Below are 19076 nucleotides of genomic sequence, written 5' to 3'. Positions count from 1 at the left end.
ATGTTGCAATCCAATAGTTTTATTGCACATTCTTGGACTTTTACTTTATCTGCGATTTTTACTTTGTTTTTCGGTTTCAAAGGCTCGCAACGGGTTTACCGACTCAATCTCGCTTTATATTGCCATAGTGTAAGAATAGAAATTGCGAACATATAAGTTACGGATTCATAAATGCGGAAAGTGTTTAAGTGTTTCTGGTCTGCGCTTTCAACCAACACCATAATATTAGGTTTAGGGAAACGCAAAACCGTTATTATATTACACCATGTGCACGTATGTTTTCCCCTCACCATCGTTTTCCCACCCAATATATTTAAATACTGAAACTGTTTTTGATAAATCGGAAAATAGGTTTGAGTTTTCGTGTGTTACAAAGAAAACGCTAAAATAGGTAATACGCAATCAGTTGAAGGATAGTTATATTAGGTCAATTTTTTTAAGTCGAAAGCTGGTTGATTAAAAATAAAATCAACACTAGAACTTTAAGAGGGCGAGAGGTAATCCACATTGTTAATCGCCAATTAGCGCAGGAATGGATTATAATAATCCTTCATCAATCAACCTTTTCAAATGAATTACACCGAGATCTACAATTACAAATTATTTACGTTGATATAACATCGGATTTCAACACATCTGACATTTTAAGAATTTGTTAGTAGTTTCTATGAGAAAATCGTTGTAATGATGAAAAACGCGATTTTAAAATGCGATTAATAAACGATTGCTAGCAAAGATTGCAACTACTTGTAGACAAAGACAAAGGATGATTAAATACGTTCCTTTAATAACGTGGCTCATATTATCTTGTGTATGTTTTGAATTGATTAGATTGTATTGCTATTGAATAGAAATTTAGTTATTTGTGCATCCTAAAGTATTTTTCTACAATTTAACGTCACTTTTATGCTATTATATCCAGACTGTAAGGACAGTCGTAGTAGATCAAAACTTTGATTTTGCTAGTGTAAAGTAATTCGGATTATTGATTCTTTTTGAATCTTAATTACAGTTTCAGTACACGATTATCCTCCGTGTCAGACGTTAGCAATGCCATTTCGCAATATTTTATGTGCAGCGCAATTCACTAACCCTTTTATTGGTTTGTTGTCACTTCACATTCTTTCTGTTTTTTCATCTTCTTTTCTTTACAAATTCTGTTGTACTTTTTTTCTGTGCCCTCACCTCCTTCTCTGTCTCTTCCTTTCTTTCTCTCTCCGTCATTTATACTCTCTGCTCCACCACTCCTTTCTTTTATCTCTCCCTTTCTACCCCTTTATCTGTTTCCATGTTATTACTTTTTTAATCTCCTTCATATTTTTCCACTCTTCCTCTGTGCTCTCTCCTATTTCATATACTTGCTCCTCTAGTCTCCTTCTATAATCTTCCGCCGTGTTTTTGTCCATAATTGTATCTCCCTTCGTCTTTAAATCTTTCCATTTCTTGCTTTTTTTATTTTCCCTGTTAGCCTTACTTCCATCGGTTGGTGATCCGGTATTACCCTTGTTCTTGTCGTATATTAATCTATTTCTTCTAGTATGTTTCCATTTTACTATTATGTAATCAAGTACCGACCCCCCTCTCTCTCCCATGCATGTGTATTGCCCATCCCTATCTCCCTCCGTGTTTCCGTTTAATATTCTCCAACTTCCTTTTTCTGTTAATTGCAGTAGCAACTCCCCCTCTTTGTCGCATTCTTTATCTTGACTTTTTTATGTTCCTTTTCCTATCTCCACCCAATTCCTTTATTCCCTTTCCTGGCATTTAAATTTCCGCCCACTATTACCGTCTCCTGCTCCATTTCATTGATCATATTTTCTAATTTATTCTTTAACTCTTTAATTCCTTCTCTGCTATATATGTATTGTTGCAACTCACATTCTCTTCTCTCCCCTTCCACTAGTCTTTCCTGTATAGTGTATACCTTCTTCTCCTTTCGTTTAATTCCCTCATTCCATTATATCTTTTTTTACCCCTGGTAAAAGTCACCTTTTGCTCTTCCCTTTATGTCAGGCTTTATGTTTCTTTCTTTTCTCTCATTTTCTTCTTCGAGTTTGCTTAATCGTTCTTCTTTTTCCTTACCCCATTTATCTTCCCCTCTCTTCATTTCCTTTTATCTGCTACACCATCTTCTCGTTCATTTTTTCAATTAGCCCATGTCCCTCCTTTGCTGACTTATTTCCCCATTAAGATCCTTCAGCTATTTTCCAATACTTCTATGTTTTCCTCAGTTCACTCCCCCCCCCCCCCTCCATAACTGTTCTTTGTCCTCCGGTTTCCTTTGTTTCGATGACTATCTTAATTCTCTTAAACACTTCAAAGCACTCGTCCTCTCTTGCTTCTTTCCTCTTCTTACAATTCCCGTTCATTCTCTTCTGCGCTACGGGTTTGCCCACTCGGAGGGATTCGCCCCTCTCAGCCTCTTCAGTGAGAATTACTAACAAAAACGCGCGTCATGTGTGTTTACCTATCTGTCTTACAAAACACCTGACAGGCGTGTCCTCTCTTTCGGGTCTCGTTAAACAGTCGATGTAATTGGTGGTGAAGAAGCGAAGAAAACGAATCCACGAGTAAAGGGCCATGTTTCATTGATAAGGAGCCATTTTGTGAGTGGTAGTCAATCAGACAAGATCATCACGGGGAGATTTTTGGGATCTGTTCGGTTTTGGGCAGCAAAGGCTTGATTAGTTCGGGATTTGAAATAAGTAAACTAGCCCTAAAAATGCGTCCGGGCATAAAAACAACCGGGTGGTGAATACGGGTATATTGGTTTTATTTAGAACATAAAATTTCCGTTAGTTACAGTTCAAATAGAAAAAAGCATGTAAGTGAATTAATTCTAACGTGTCAGTTTTTTTTTATCCACGCAGAAAGAATCCCAATTATCGCGAAATTAAGAAGAAGCAATAAACAGTTTACGTCGACTAAAATGAGTTTCGTAGGGGGGTTAAAACAGTCGTACGCGGTCAAGCGCAAACTAATTAAGCGCGTCAGTATCTGTTCGTTACCGTACAAGGCCATCGTTAAAGATTCAGTGGAGTTGTTTACTGCCCATGAAACCAAAACCCGTTGGACTATGACACAGACATTAATTGTCTAACTATAAGTACCTGGAATTACATTATTCCATGTACTTTTTAATAATCTTGTAGCTCGAATTTGCTCGTCGTTATCTGTAAAGCTGTAAGAAAAGTAAAGAATCTACTACACATGTACTCAATTCAGCACAATTTTATTCCTAGTGCATTCTGATCACGAATCGGTAAAACCGCTATTTAGGAATCGAGTCAGGATCGTTACATTTCGTACTCTACCTACTCCATAATATCTCTCTAGAGGAATACTGCAAGTTTAATCCGCCGACTTTATGCCCAACCTCTTTATATCAAATAAATTTGATTCTATTACAAACTATTTCTACGCTACCTCTAAGCAGATTTAATTATTTGTCTTAAATTTACAAATTTTACTACTATTCAAACGATTTAACCTTCCATTTAAAAAAATGCCTGTAACATTGTAAAATTGACGGAAATTACAGAGATTTAATTAAAATCTGCCCCACAAATTTTGAGGTTTCGCCCCGCAATTAGGCAGGTCACACAGGCCAATTTATTTTGTCATAATTAGTTATTTACATCACGATGATAATCAGAAATCCTGTCTCTATAAAAATGTCGTTATCACTTTACGTATAGGTGTAAGACACTAATAAAATATGTGCATATCTTTACGCAAAATATGCAGTACGAATTTTTGAATGCTAAATTCCGCATTTCCGTCGTTGTCGCCACAATGCTTTTGCAAAAGAGCAATTTGTAAATGTATTCTATCGGATGCGTTATAAATTGTCCCCGTAACATGAAGATGCATAAATCACCCTCTCGGAACAAGCGACTATGGCGCTAATTTATCGAAAGAGAAACGGCAATGTTAGTATAAGGTATTGATAGAAAAAGAAATGCAATGTCTCTTACGTGTAGTTGAGACGAAAATTAGTTCAGCATATCTCGAAATGTGCGAGTGTTTGGGTTTTGTTTGCTGTCACTTTTTTAGTAATGAAGTCCGAGTAAAGGTTTCTGCAGTTACATTCAGTTTAATTAGTATATTAACTGCCCTTTAGGGATAGTAAAAGCTAATATCAAATGTTTCAGAGATAGCGGAGGCAAATTTAAACCGTGTAGGTATACCTCAAGGGATCAGTTAAAACTTTAATCTTTGTATCCTCATTAAATCAATAGGTTATTAATAAACGCATACCAGTGGCTGTTTTTGATCGGCGCACAAAGCTGCTACATTTTCAACCCTAAGTCGCAGCTAAAATTAGAAAACTGTCAACAAATTTTCCCGTTCCTACATAAAAAGACGGTACATTCTATAAGTATTGCTGTGTACAATTGCCAAAGTCACTAAGATACCCACCAAATACCTGTTCAGATAGCTCAATTAAACAAACTTGATCCTAACCTCCTAGCGGTTACCGGCTGCTCTTAGCTTCTTGGTAAACCTATGGACCTCTACACAACCTCCTGTTCGTCAAGACAACCTGTGTATGTTGGGTTGCCTACTTTCAGGGAACACAGGAAGCTGTTCTGGGTAGCTCGATATCGGAGATCCAGGTCCACCTCTCATTAATTAACTAAAGCTTGATAGAATATAAGTAATATAATGATTAGAAAATATATACACAACTTAATTAAATATTAACAATTGTACAGAAACTAAATTATAATGGCTGAATGCGAACCCAACTTGAGACGTTGCCTTGTAGTTTGATTTATCTCTGGAATTTAACCTTGTTGGCATCCAGTATCAAAAACTCGCAGGTAGTTTCAGGCACAATTTCTTTTATAACTAACTTTGAACGTGATCATGCAAATAAGGTAAGTTTTTAAGTTATAGCCCAACTAAAACAATACCCAAAGTATATTACAGGAGTGATTGTTCACGGCGAGCGCAATGTACATTCACAGCGTCTACCGAAATTTAAAAATGGGTAAACTTAATTATAGCACGGCTCTACATCCGGACACCCTTAATTCACGGAAGGTAACTGGGAAGAGCGCGGTATTACAACCGACACCTCTACTTTAATGGAGGGGCAGGTAAATTATTGTCAGTGCGCGATCTACAATCGCTACTATAACTAGGGAACAGAAATGTGGTACTTAGGATCAGGGCAAAGATTCTGATCACCCCATTTTTGGTTCGGTTTCTGTTTGTATAATGTTTGGAAGGAAGGGTGACTGTAATGGTGATGGTAATGATACTGGTGGGAATGTCAACAATTATGACGTCCTCGTACCTACCGCCCTCTCCTGATAGAAATGTAGATTAATTCCAGATTCCCACAGGAGTCAAATTACGAATTAATACCATTTAATTTCACGTCAGCACTCAGTAACCCAGATCACGTTCAACAAATGTTGAATTACACCTAGCATAATTCTGGGCACGAATATCAAATTTAACATGAAAACTCTAATCCTGGGTCGTAAAATCTAGGGTTCGATGAAACATAAGATTGTTCATTGACTAATAAAATAACATTTATTCGGGCTACACACACATTGACAAAGCTGAGAGAACGAGGGAGGTTCTCAGGGCCTGTTTATAGATACCACGCATGCAAGCGATCAATAGACCATTAATTAAATAAATCTTAATTGCATATAGTTTCTAATAATCCAAAATCTGGCGGCTGAAAGCGACATTCTGGCGCACACAAAGAACTAAACAAACACTTGCCGACAGCTGCAAAAACTGCGGTTTCTGGAACAGCGGAACACTTTTACCTTTAACGACATGCGAAAGGCCTTGCTGTGCTGTAAACTGTTTGGTCTACACCTCGAACCATTATTTTTCCGCATGCAGATCAAGTGCTTAATACCTCTCACGAACTTAATTAATTCATTTGATGACGCCCTACATTAAATCAACTAACTTTCATCAACAAACAAACTTCATTATCAAAAAGACGAACGCCCTCTTAACATCCAACAGGTTGACTGCCCAAACGGTGTTTAAAACGTGTCGTAATACTGTCGGACCATAAGCGAAAAAATCCAACGATGTACAGCAAAAAGCTGCATATCAAACGGCCACCACCACAGAACCCTCGTTCGTCGTTATGTTTTCATAGTTAAAGGATATTTTCTCTTCCAATTTAAAAACCTCCTTTAAGATTTTGTAATGAATTAGCCAATCAGAACCAAATTTGATTAAGTCCAGCTTCGAAATAAACTGCATACCGTCGATAACACGTGCTTATCTTGAAACTGATTAAATTTCACCTTATGCAACGCGATAACAAATAACAATTTGCCAGATTTTAATGCATTCAATCATCCTACCTTTTTACATGTAATTTCACTTTTACAATTAAATAAACAAATAACAAGGAGATAAATTTAACCAATCAAACATTTCTTATACAACAAAAATTTGACCTTTAAATAAAAAAGACACAATTTTGGTGCGAAAAAATCAAGACCTGCTCTGTAATGTTTAATTAGCCACTTTACAGGTGAGCAAATCTTGATATCAATGTATAATGACATCAGTAGAGAACATTCGTTGAACTCCTTTCGCTGTAGCAAATTGAAGAGAATTACCATCTGGCTAAACTACCTCCGACATATTTCCACTTCCTCAGGACATACATATTACATACCACCAGGTCATGGAGTCGATGGGATTATTTTCTTCATTACAAAGCATTTTGCTCACGGTATATTTTGTTGAATGATCCTTGTAACTTTTGGGAAGCAGTTTAATAGATGGCTCCATGTATTGTTGGAATATGAACCACTAAATTTTCACTCGCATTTTGCCGGCGCCGCGCTTTTTGGTTGTGGACCTTCGTCTTCCTTTTTCGCTTATGAGCCGTGACAGAGTGCACTTCATTTTAATTGAACCGATGAACCGTTAGTTGGGAAACGCATGGAATTTTGGCTACCACCATCAATACATAGTAATATTGGGCTAATCAATTCATTAAATTGGGTACTCCGGAAATATTGTTAGAACGGATTCCTCCATAAGGAGGATATAATTACGTTTTTATCTTGTTATCGTTTCGGCTGATATTTGTCATTTTATCATTTTCAGCGACGATGGATTAATCAATGAAAAACTATTTTGATCCATTCGTGGGTCCTTAGATTAAAAAATAAAACATCTACAGGGTGTACCATTTAAATGAAATTGAACGATGCAAAGAGTGGTTGCTTTAACCTTTTTTTTTAAAAAAGTAACTTTTCGAATTTATATTTTGTTAAGCATATGAAGATTACACATGTACCGCTTTATAGAGAACAGAAACAAATTTACGCGTATATTTTGAATAAAAGGTGTGTAGACGAGGTTGAACTTTAAAGAGTAAGTACGTACTCCTTGAGTAAGAAAAAGGTGGTCGCTGTGCCGAAAAATTAAGTGGTTAAAATTCAAAGGACGCCATGCAGACGAGCCAATTTCACGAGCAGTTGTGCTAAATTGTGGTCGGAGAAAATTGAAGCGAGTCGCAAAAAAGTGTTACAGGTTTTTATTTTGAGTGAAAATTTCCAACCCAAGACTCGCTGCTGTTTATTTTATTTATTCAATTAAGAACACGCCGTCAAGTTACACGTTCTGAATAAATTGGCGAGTTACCTACAGGCTCAATTTTACACTAAAATGTGAAAGTAGTGTAGCGAGTGATAAAATTTACGGGAGGGAACATTTTCGAATTGGAAACAAAATTAAACGTAGTGAATTTAAAAAAGTCGTTTTATAAGTAAAGATTCGTTCGCAGTAACGGTAACGGACAGTTAAAAGTCGTCTATCAAAGTTGCGTGTTGAATTTTTTGCATTGTATGAATAAATCGTCGAATATTTTTAGGAATTTTGCATACTGATTTTAATTAAAGTTAACTTTGATATTATTAGAACTTATAAAACTTTGCACATAAGCGATACCTTTTATCTTCAATATATTTCTCGACTATTTTCTAATATTTTTTCTTAAATGCCAAAGCGGCACTTCAATCTTCGTAGTATCTTTACTACGGAGGGGTTTTCCTCTGAATCAAAAACGCGATTCAGACTCAACTAGATAACAAGAAAATCTTGCATAAAACATTAGTCATTCAATTCTATGGCGTAACACCAGAATTGATAAAGTACTACCTAACCTGACAAATTTAGAATATTCCTCGCAAAAGTCGCAAATCAGTAAAACAAAAGGATTGCAGCCATCAGCACGAAAAAGAGCGTAAAAGTCTACCCTTTACAGGAAAATTATAACTACAACTGCCTTAAATTGAAGCCGATTTTACCGGTTATAAATATATGCACGCTATACTATTCCGCTTGTCAAGAATTCCTTTTGTTAAAAAATAATTATAAAAGAAATAAAACGTACTGAAGTTCAAGTTACCCCTGGAATGGAGAAAAGAAATATAAAGCTAACTTCTCTCCTATTATAATTCCGCTGATGCTTCCCCAGTGAAAGGATACAGTTAACAATGAGCGGAGAAATAGAATTCTTGATGATTCAAAAGACAAATCGACCCTTCAACATCTGTGACCTGTAAAGATATTTCTAAAAGAGAAACTCTTTTAAAAACTACGTTCATTATTATGAAGTTACTGGGACCCTAATTATGTATCACTCGTTTAGCGTACGTTAAGCATTAATTACCCCCGCAAATGGCGCACTAAATTCAGCCCGAACAAAAGTGTAATTGCGATGCCACGAGATATGATCGCTTAAAATTGCAAATTACTTAGCTTTGTTTCATTCGTTATTCTGAATTGCTTCAAGTAAATTAGGGCTTAATTCTTTCGAGATCCACGTGTACAGTTCGATTGGAATTGAAACTCGTCTAAAATTCGCCATCTGAGATTTGCATTAATGTAATCGCAGCTGCAGTGTTGAAATTTTTTTTCCGGTATTTAAATCTCAGTAGCCCCGGCTGTCTCGTCACACCCTGAAGCACGCCGCACTGCTTACTGGATTCTTGAAATTCAAATCTCTCCCTCAACGTTACCGCCAGGTTACCAACTTGGCAACCGTTACGTCTGAAATGTCATAATTACGTATTTTTTTAAATTTTCACATGTTTTTGTAAAGTGCTTTTCAGTAAAATAAATGCAAGTTCCGACATCACAAGAACAGAACATTTAAAATAACATTAAATTCTTTCACTAGTAGTGGCGCTTCCTTTTAGGTACTTACCATTAGCAGCATATACCATTGTTTTCAATTTTCGGATAATTAGTGGTTTTCCTTTAATAAATCATCACAAATGAGTTTCCAATAGCCATTCAATTTGGTACTATTTACTACTCGTGAAATATGAACGTGAAAGCCTTATTGATTTAACCTCGGATTTAACTTCTACCAATTAAAAAGGAATTAAGAGATTTGAGCAAAGAAAACTTGTTTAGTGTAAGATCAGTATGGATCGCTGTGCTAAACGTACGCAATTAAGGAAATTGGACAGGATTCCAGTATTTACTGTCAGAAGCTATAGTCGAATAGAACTTTCGGTATAATTAATGGTTACGGTGGTATGTAACCACTCAACTACTTGAATGTATGCATGAAGTGGTGTTAATATGGGTAGGGAATTATGTTACCTGCAAATCGTAGGTACAGTTAACCCTATAGCACTTTAGAGAGGGAGAGATAATTTTATTCACAATTTCTTCCCTTAATGAGTTGGATTATTTGTGGTTATACTATCAAGTGTATATGAACGATGCATTCCAAAATGTATGTGGAACTCATTCAAATTACCACAACATATAATAATTTGCAACATGTACACTAGTTACCTTTAGTACATACTATACGTTAGAGCTAATTTTTATGTTTAATTCATGTAAGACTTTTTACACTTTTTAGCTCCTTATTTAGTTACTCTAAAGCTTTCTCAACTTCACTAAAGCTTTTTCATAATTTTTTTCAAATGCCCTCTCAATTTTACCTTATGCTCCCTTCCAGTTTATCTCAAGTTACCTGAAAATTTCCCTCAAGTCCCAAATTCCCTTCATATTCTTTTAAGATTTGCTCATTTCCTTCTCAAGCATCTCAAGTCGCTCCAAGGATTTTAAATTTCTCGGTTAATGTCAAGATCTCCTGCAGACAAACTCCTCTTAAGTTTCCATTAAGTGTTCTTAAAAATTCACAGCCCCTCTCAAAGTTCCTCGCGAATCCCTCCTAATTGAGAAGAATTCCCGTCGAAGCGTTGGTAAAGATTGGGCCAGGGAATCCGCATGGGGAAGTAACAGACAAAGAAAACAGTTAGTAGTAAAGTTCAAGTAACCAGAAACGACCACCTTCCGGCACGAATCAGGGTTAAGCTACATCTCTTTTTGGTTCCATTCCACAAAATCGAGAGCGTTCCATTTACTAAAATTAGAACTGCTCGAAAGGTAGGTATAGACGCACGGAATGGATGGCTAAATTAGGAGTGAAATATCAAACAAATCCAAAAGATCCGTTGATAAACATAACTGCTAGCCCTCCTTAATGGACCACCAAATCTGGATGTGGATAACAAAATTTGATTGTGTAACGTAGGTCCATTAACTTTACCCCAACTCCACAGATGCAGTTTTAAAACCAAAAATTGCTCCTTATTGTTTTTTTCCACCTTTTTAACGTAACAGTTCCCAATCTTTGCGTTCTTATGACACATAACGTTTGATAGTGCCTTGAAATTTTTAGTAACTAGACCTGTATCTCCAAAAAACAACTTTGATGCTTGTGATACCCCCTTTAATCTCATCACTCATTATTCTTCCTCAAGCATAATTTTATCCCTTTTATAAATTAATAAATTTAGATAATGTGCTAGAAGTAAGGTACATCTGGTCGTATTTTGCGTGATTTATAAAAGGTTTTATCTGGTCTTTTGCGATAAGAAGTTTTATTGTTAGGCATAAATTCATTAATGCACATGTGGTTCCGATAAGAAGTAGCAAGTGTTTTACGACGATGTGAGAATTTCTAGGCAGGTGTGACGACCCAGGAGGATGCTCCGTAACCGTAGTAAATGCTAGTGTTACAATGAATAAAATCAAACTGTGATAAACTGTTTGTGGTGAAATCAGACTCAGTTGCCTTTTTATATGTTTTGTGTTATTGTCAATACTACTCTGAATTAGGTTTTCCTGCAGTTTTCCTAATTCGTAAGGTAAATACCTGAGTAGTATAGAACAACTTAAGACCTTCTGCAGAGGCACCTATAAAAAGCATTATGCGGGTCACTCCGTAATTGAGCGCAAGCCTGTTGAGGGCCCAGAACAAGAGAGGAATAATAAATAAATAAATTAGCTGTGTGTTTAATCGAACCCATTGTGCGACCCAGATTCAGACCTTTCGTACTCAATAATTGTGTCAGGTGTTAATCGAAATTTTATTTAGTTAATTCTTTGGAATTGTCGGAAGTTGACCGTCATTTGTTTTGAGCTACATTATTATGAACTAACGGTGAGTACCAGATATAAAGACAGTACAGAGACCTTAGTAACAGCCTATTACCTCGAGAAGTTGCGAAACATAAGAATTAACAATAGTTCAGTACATTTGGAAAGGTGTATTAGTGTTCACAAAAACTGGTTAAAAAAAATATTAAGCAAAAAACTTAAAAATTTCAGAGTTACTGATCATAAAAATAAATGGTTACCCCATTATTATTCACTGAAAATGACTTCAAAGGGTCACGAGAACTGGGTTTTAAAAGCCACACACTCGGTTTGCTCAGATTACAAGAGACTCTAAATATACTGGGCCCGTAAACACAGATCGAAAAAATGAAAAAACAATTACAAACACCTTAAATCTCAAATTAAACCGTAACATTACCAATACCAACTAAATTAACAAATGTTTAAACACCACAGACAAAATAGAAAAAGACCATATTACAAATTCTTGTCGTGACTGTAGCAATATTTAGTTACTTCCCATTTAAAAAAACCATAGCGCGTTTTCATTTCATTTCATTTTCAAATTTCAAAACTCTGAACCTTGACCTTTGATCCGTATATTTTCAATCTTGAATTTTGAATTTCAAAGATGTATCTTGAAGGTAAGTTTTGAGTCTAATATTGTATTTGTGTATAACTTATTCGAATGTAGGGGAAAGATATGTTAGAGATGAAATTGGGAAAGGGGTAGAAAAAATGAAAAATCTGGTGAAAAATAAAAATGTAGAAAATCGAGCAAATGGAAAGCTTAATTTGAAAGAACTGTTAATGGGAATCGATGTAGAGGGAAACAAGATATTTACGATGTTAAGTGTTATCGAGGGCAAGTAGTTGAAAAGTCATGGGGTAAGTACAATTGGTAGATATTTGAATGTAGAGGACAATAATGTAAGAAAATAAAATGGGATAGACAGCAAAAAAATTAATAATGAAAAGCGTACGAGGAGAAGGAAAACCGGAAAACTATTTTGCCGTAACAGCACACTTGATGGTGGTGCTGGTATCAAGTGTTCTATGGCCAGACTATTAACAACTCTTCTTCAATTTTAATTGACGAACGACACAAGCTTCAAAGCATAGGCCGACCGCCGGAACAATCGTATTTGCGAAATTTACGCGCAACGGATTGTTACGTACGTTAAAGTCAAATGACTCGAAAACCACCTCGCATTCTTTATCTTATAATTTCCGTGGACAAACGGAACTGAATTGAATGCTCTTGAAGTTGGTGCTTACGCAGATCTCAAGACGTCACAGACGCCAAAAGCCCATCTCGAACGCGTGCGCTAAAATCTCACTGTCAGGCGCGTCATGTGACTGTCTGACATCTACTCCTGCTAAATTCTTGAACAATTTTTCCATTATAAGCACAAGTGCGACAATTATGTGTCTATTTGTAATTAATTACACCAGATTTCTTAATTACTTTTAATAAAGTTCAACACAGGATGTAACGAAAATTACACTACTTATGCGCATCAATTAGCACCTCAGGAACGCATACCCTTATTGTCGGCAATATTTCATCCTTAAGGGCATACTCCCCTGGTTTACATAATGTACATACACAAGCGGACAAACAGAGCGACCGTTAAAGGTTCATTAGTCATCAAATTCACATTTTAAATATACAATTAAGTACTTCGACGTTAATTCACATGCAAGAAACATTTGGAAAAGTGTAGCGCTAATTTTCAGAAAAAAAAACGGTTTAGTAGTTTTCAAAGAAAGAGATTTAGACGAGACACCTAGGTGCGATTACTGAAGCGAAAAGCTGATGAGAAATAATTGACAAAAAGGTAAAAGATACGAAATGAATGGGATTTTTATACAGGAAAATGGATGGTCCAATATGACCAAAGGAAATTTGAATAGGGCCAGGAAACGAAAAACGGCACCGAAATTAATTCTTGAAATTAAGAGAAAAGTTTAAAGAAACTAGTAGTTATACAGGAGGGTTGCTGGACCTGGACCTGGCGGTGACCTTGGAAAGTAAGGCAAGGTCACGTGGTGGTTACCTTGGGAATTAGATCAAGGTGAAAGTCAAGTGACACGTGGCGGTGACCTTGGGAATTAGGTTAGGGTGAGAGTTGCGTGACACGTGGCCGGTGACCTTAGAAATTAGGTCAAGGTGACAGTCGTGTGCCACGTGGGCAGTGACCTAGGACATTAGGTCAAGGTGCAAGTCAATGGCAAGCTGTAGTTGGGGTGTAAAATTACATTTACAAGGTCAATGACCCTAATTGTGTTGTCAAATAACATTTTCCATGTTATCAGAGACCATTGACTCAATCAATTTTCAAGGTCATCCGAAAGCGTTGAGCCCATTTTGTGGTGTCAATTTACATTCCTAAGGTCATCCGAGAGCATTGACCCTACTTTTGTGGTGTCAATTGCATTATCAAGGTCATCAGAGTTCATTTAACCTTGAAATTATCAAGGACGTCCTAGGGTGTTGATCCAATAAATTTCCAAGGCCATTTGAGGTCATTGACCCCATACATTTCCAAGGTCATTGGCCTCACAAATTATCAAGATCGTCCGAGTGCACTGACCCCATAAATTTTCTAGGTTATCCCAGGGCATTTGCCCCATTTTTTTGTAGTGTCTAATTAGATTTTCAAGTTCATGCAAGGTCATTGGCCCAATACATTTTCAAGGCCATGCGAGGTCGTTGGCCCCGTTTTGTGGTATCAAATTAGATTTTGAAGGTCATCAGGGGTCATTGACTCCATAACATTTTCAGGGCCATCCAAGGTTAATGACCCAATGTTTAACCGTTAATGGCCTTCAATGGTGCATATAAGAAGCTGCAGAGCAGTTTATTGTCACTTGCGGTTCCCTTCTTTGAAATAGGTAAAAAAGCGTGGAGGTAATATGCATTTAAAATCATGAGAATCTATTATTATCCGTTCTCCGTACTTGGTATTAATCGCATCGATTTCCAACACTGTAGTTTATCGGTTTATCAAGTTCACTAGGATTTTTAAACGGTTTGTACAACGTATTACTGTTTAAATCGGAGAAATCCATATTTAATTCAAGGCCCCGACTGACTAAATTATCATGTACACCGACGCGCTTTATATGGTAATAATGTGACCTTGAACTCGCCTCTAGAATATAAAAAACTATTAGGATTCACGGAAACTTGAAGTGACCTTTGATCGATACCTTGACGATTACTACCAGGGGAGGGCACGGAGCGAGTGTCCTTTGGACTTTACCTTGACCTACTTTCCAAGGTCACCGAAAGATTACTAACAGAGAACAACACCCTGAAGAATGGGGTCAATGTCCTAGAATGACTTTGAGAATGTAGGCCAATGACAGGATTACCTTGAAATTATATGAGGTCAATGACCTAGGGTGACCTAAAAAATATAATTTGACAAATGGGGCAAATGCCCTCGGATGACCTTGAACATTTGTGGGGTCGGTAACCTCGGATGACCTTGAAAATTAATGTGGTCAATGACCTCGTATGACATTGGAAATGTAATTTGATGCCCCACAAATGGGGCCAATGACCTCGGATGTCCTTGAAACTTAATGGGGTCAATGTCCTTTGATGTCAGTCATTTCTCACCTTGACCTAATTTCCAAAGTTACCGCCCGCGTGTCACTCAACTCTCACCTTGACTTAATTCCCAAGGTCACCACCACGTGACCTTGTTCTACTTTCCAAGGTCACGATTTTTCTTTTATTTATTGGGAATGATATTTGAAAAGATAAAAAAATTAAAACATACTATTTGCCACTATTTAAGCTCTTCAAGACACCGTTGAGAGATTTGTAATATAATGTTTCGTTTCTGAGAAATCATTATCAACTCTATTTTTTATATGGGCCGTAAAAAGGTATAAACTGTATTGAGTAACATTTTCTATTACGAATACAACGATGTACGGCAGACAAAAAAAACCAAATTTGGAAACTATTGGCATCGAATTGATAGTTATAAATTCAATGTTATTGGTTTCAACATGATGGTGCACCCGCGCGCAACGCCCTAATCATGCGAGAAAACCTATATGGCAAATTTTCTGGAATAAGGAAAAATTCGTTATATGATTTCCGAAGTGCCTACGATGGCATCCTTATCTTGGATACAGTGCGTACTAATCACAAAGCACTTAAAAGTTCTTAAAGTTTGGATATTGGAACTGCTAATAAACTTTGCTGTTTGAATCTTCAAGCTTAAATCCTGAACCCCCATCTTGAAGACTCAGTCTTGTATCTAGATCCTTGATGCTCCAATCTTACAATTTGAATCTTGAAAAATATACCTATATCTAGGATTGTAGCTTCTATACTGAAGGTTGAACCTTGAAGCTTCCGACTGAAATTCAATCTTGAGCCAATTTTGAAGCGTAATTTCTGGAATTTACAAATATAGTACGAATCTTGAAAGTAGTAGTTTGTTTGTGTATCAAAACTTGACCCCTGTTACAATAGTATATTAAGATACAAGTGTATAATCAAGTCTTTAAAGCACGCGCAACGAGTTTAAGGGCACGACGCAAAGCGGAGTGCCTTTAACGTTGCAAGTGCTTTAAAGACCAATTATACACGTGTATCTTATAGTATTTTTTATTATACCTGCAGTATAATTTAAAAATAGGAAATACAATGAAGTCATATTGACGTTATACTCGAATACATGTCTAATTAAGTGGGCTGGGTGTTCGTAATTTCACGATTGCCATGGAAATGTCACTTGACGTTTGCTTATAAAAATCATCGTCTTTGTGAATTAAACGATTTCTGTTGAAAAAGATAATACACTGCCCATTCAATCGATTGTTGTAAAATCTAAACAAACGTTGGTTGGTGTAAAATCCAACTCCAGTAAAGCCTATTATAAAGAATATGAAAAGTTGTTTCCATGGATGAATAGGAAGTTACTTACGAATACAGTCTTAAATGCATCTATAATGCTGGCATATATGAAGGAAATGTCAAAGGTATTTAAATCTTCTATATTTTGGTGCATTCATTCAAAACTTTAAAGCAATGCTGCGATTAAAAAGCGGAACAGATTTGGAAGCATACCCTAAATTACGCGCGTTTGTGAAAGCTTCAACCAAAGGATAGTACAAAAGCCAAAGAAATGTTCTGCATTTACAGAAAGCAACCTACGAGGATTTTTTATTTCATCCAGATGACAGTTTCAAAAGTCATACTTGAAGTATCGTTACTTAGCAACTTTAAAGCACGTGTGTTTTAAAGGCCCTTTTTCGCACGCATTTGAGTGTTTAAAACGGAGATTGTGATTCAGGTATAATAAAAAATATTATTTTTCTACTCCTATGTCGTAAACATACCCAAAATGTCACCCTGTACTGCACATCTAAATCGTTCATTATATCATACGGTTGCATAATGAAAATTAGAACTGTTACTTAATATATATATATTACGTAACAGGTTAAAGGTCAAACGCGAAATGTTAATTTAGTAGGTTGTCAGCCCTGCCTAATGAATGAAGTAACGTCAGATTTTGTTGTTGTAGGTTATGTTTCACATTTTGTAAACTACTTTGAACAGAATTACCTATAATTTGTTTAAACATTGCCATTTGTATGAGAATGGAGCCTGTATGTAATTTATTAGCCGTGCCCAATTATTTTTCATAATCGTAATGGGCTACTCAAGAATGGTTTGAAGCTGCGTTTAGCTAATTAAGCAAACTCTGTTACTACTATTTTGTATTTTAGAAAACTACAATAAGTACTCCAAGAATTAATGGATGGTGCCAATTACGACTTGCATGGAACACGGAATAATGCACTTTAGAACACTGGGTAGTCCGCTGCTTCCTTCCCTGGAAAACTCGTTAAAAGACGCAGCGTTTTGAAGGCCTTAGTATTATCGATAGTTAGGTACCTAATACATTGTCAACTGCAACAATAGAAATCGTTCAAAACTGTAATGAAAAAGAGCACAAACACCACCTGAGCTAGTTAGGTAGTAATCTTCAACTTCAACACTTGTATCTTGTATCCTATTGGCTATTGCATCTATGGTGCTAAAATAAAACTCACATTGCAGTAAGGAATAGGGATGTAAAAACCCTGCAATACACTTCCAATCTAAGTAAAAAGTATTTATAAAATTCTTGCTCGCTGGCGTGCATTCATGGAATATAAGTGAGGTTACCTTGTATTTTGTATTCCTTTTAAATAGACCATGACATTTGACACTTGACAGTTCTAATTTTTAGTTCGAAGTTCGAATATTTAGAACCAAATCAATCGTAATCTATCAATCTTTTATCAATTATATTCAAGTCGTAGAAAAAGTATAGTACATAATTCGAGTGCTAATGCCTATTACGCACTCGATTTTATTACAACACTCGCTCGCTGCGCTCGCTCGTGTCGCAAAATACTCGTGCGAAATAGGCTTGTTAGCACACTTATTATGCAATATACTATTTCAATGCACTCCGGTTTTTGCGAATCACTCATTTGCCCATCTCTTAAAGGCCATACATTTAATTTGGAATTTCTGAATATGACATACATAATACAAAGTAAGTTATAATCAATGAGCTGTCGTCCCTCCACGGGGTTGCTGTTTATGTCTAAAGTTGTGACCCTTCTTTGAAACTGCGATTTATCTCGCCAACAGTAACTGTATTGTCCGCAGTTATATGGAACGCTTGGTCTTGTGATATAGGTAGTCGAAATGAATAGATACCGGGTCTTAAGAGATCATTTTTAAAAATTATTAATGATTGAATACTTATTTTTATTGTCGATATTTCATTGGAAAAACAACAAATTAGACTTAAAATTTATATTCTGTTGGAGTAACATATGAGTAACAGTTCAACAGAAAACCGAGTTCATTGATCACAATTAATGAAAAGCTCGGTTTCGAACCCTCCATCACGCCGTATCAGTGATCCTCGAGGGTACAGAAAACTCGATTAGAATAAAAACACTTACCGGGTAATTCCGAAGCGGGCGATTTGGGATTAATATGACGGCTTCCACCATAATCGTCCAATTCATTCTCGTTCGTCCACGAATGTAAACTCGACGCAGTAATTTCCAGAAGACCAATAGTAATAAACCATACAAACGGCAAACAGGAGGTCCTCATGTTTCTGAAATGGAACTTTACTATTAGCAAGTGAGATTTATCTGCGATATAGAGCAGCGTGTATATGGATTTACACTTTTCAGGGGGTTAGTGCAAGAGAATCTGGCGTGTAAATGTGCAACTCAAATGTAAGATTCTCACGTCGTCACACGAATATTCATAAAAGTGTCACGTCGAGGAAAGAATTGCAAAATTGTGTTGGAGTATTATGAGAACAAGTTGCTAAAATTTTATGGAGAGAACTTTATTTCTACCGTATCTGGAGTTACTAAAATAAAACGTTTTCAAAGTCTATCATTCAAATAACATAAAACTCGGTATCGCTGATCAATATACGTTTACAAACCGTTTAGCATTTTCATTAGCATTTTAATGGTTGAGAAGCAGTAAAATTTTCTTAGGGCATTTACTTTTGCCTTGAAATGTCTCTGATAAAACACGAGTCAGCCATATAACGGACTGTTTTTGGCATCCAAGAGAATCG

The 19076-nt window shown here is 36.3% G+C and overlaps 1 protein-coding gene across 1 annotated transcript in view; it reads right to left on the bottom strand.

Moving 5' to 3' along the window:
- LOC116168849 (kielin/chordin-like protein) overlaps positions 1 to 18617 on the bottom strand; it is a 52293-nt gene extending 33676 nt beyond the window's left edge. The window contains exon 1 of the mRNA XM_031484839.1: positions 18436 to 18617. Within this exon, the coding sequence (XP_031340699.1) occupies positions 18436 to 18592 (157 nt within the window). The 5' untranslated portion in view covers positions 18593 to 18617. The remainder of the gene's footprint in view (positions 1 to 18435) is intronic.
- Between the last annotated feature and the right edge of the window lie 459 nt (positions 18618 to 19076).

Source organism: Photinus pyralis, unplaced genomic scaffold (assembly GCF_008802855.1).
Source record: "Photinus pyralis isolate 1611_PpyrPB1 unplaced genomic scaffold, Ppyr1.3 Ppyr1.4_LG4, whole genome shotgun sequence".
Classification (NCBI taxonomy): domain Eukaryota; kingdom Metazoa; phylum Arthropoda; class Insecta; order Coleoptera; family Lampyridae; genus Photinus; species Photinus pyralis.
This window is presented reverse-complemented; position numbering and strand designations above follow the sequence as displayed.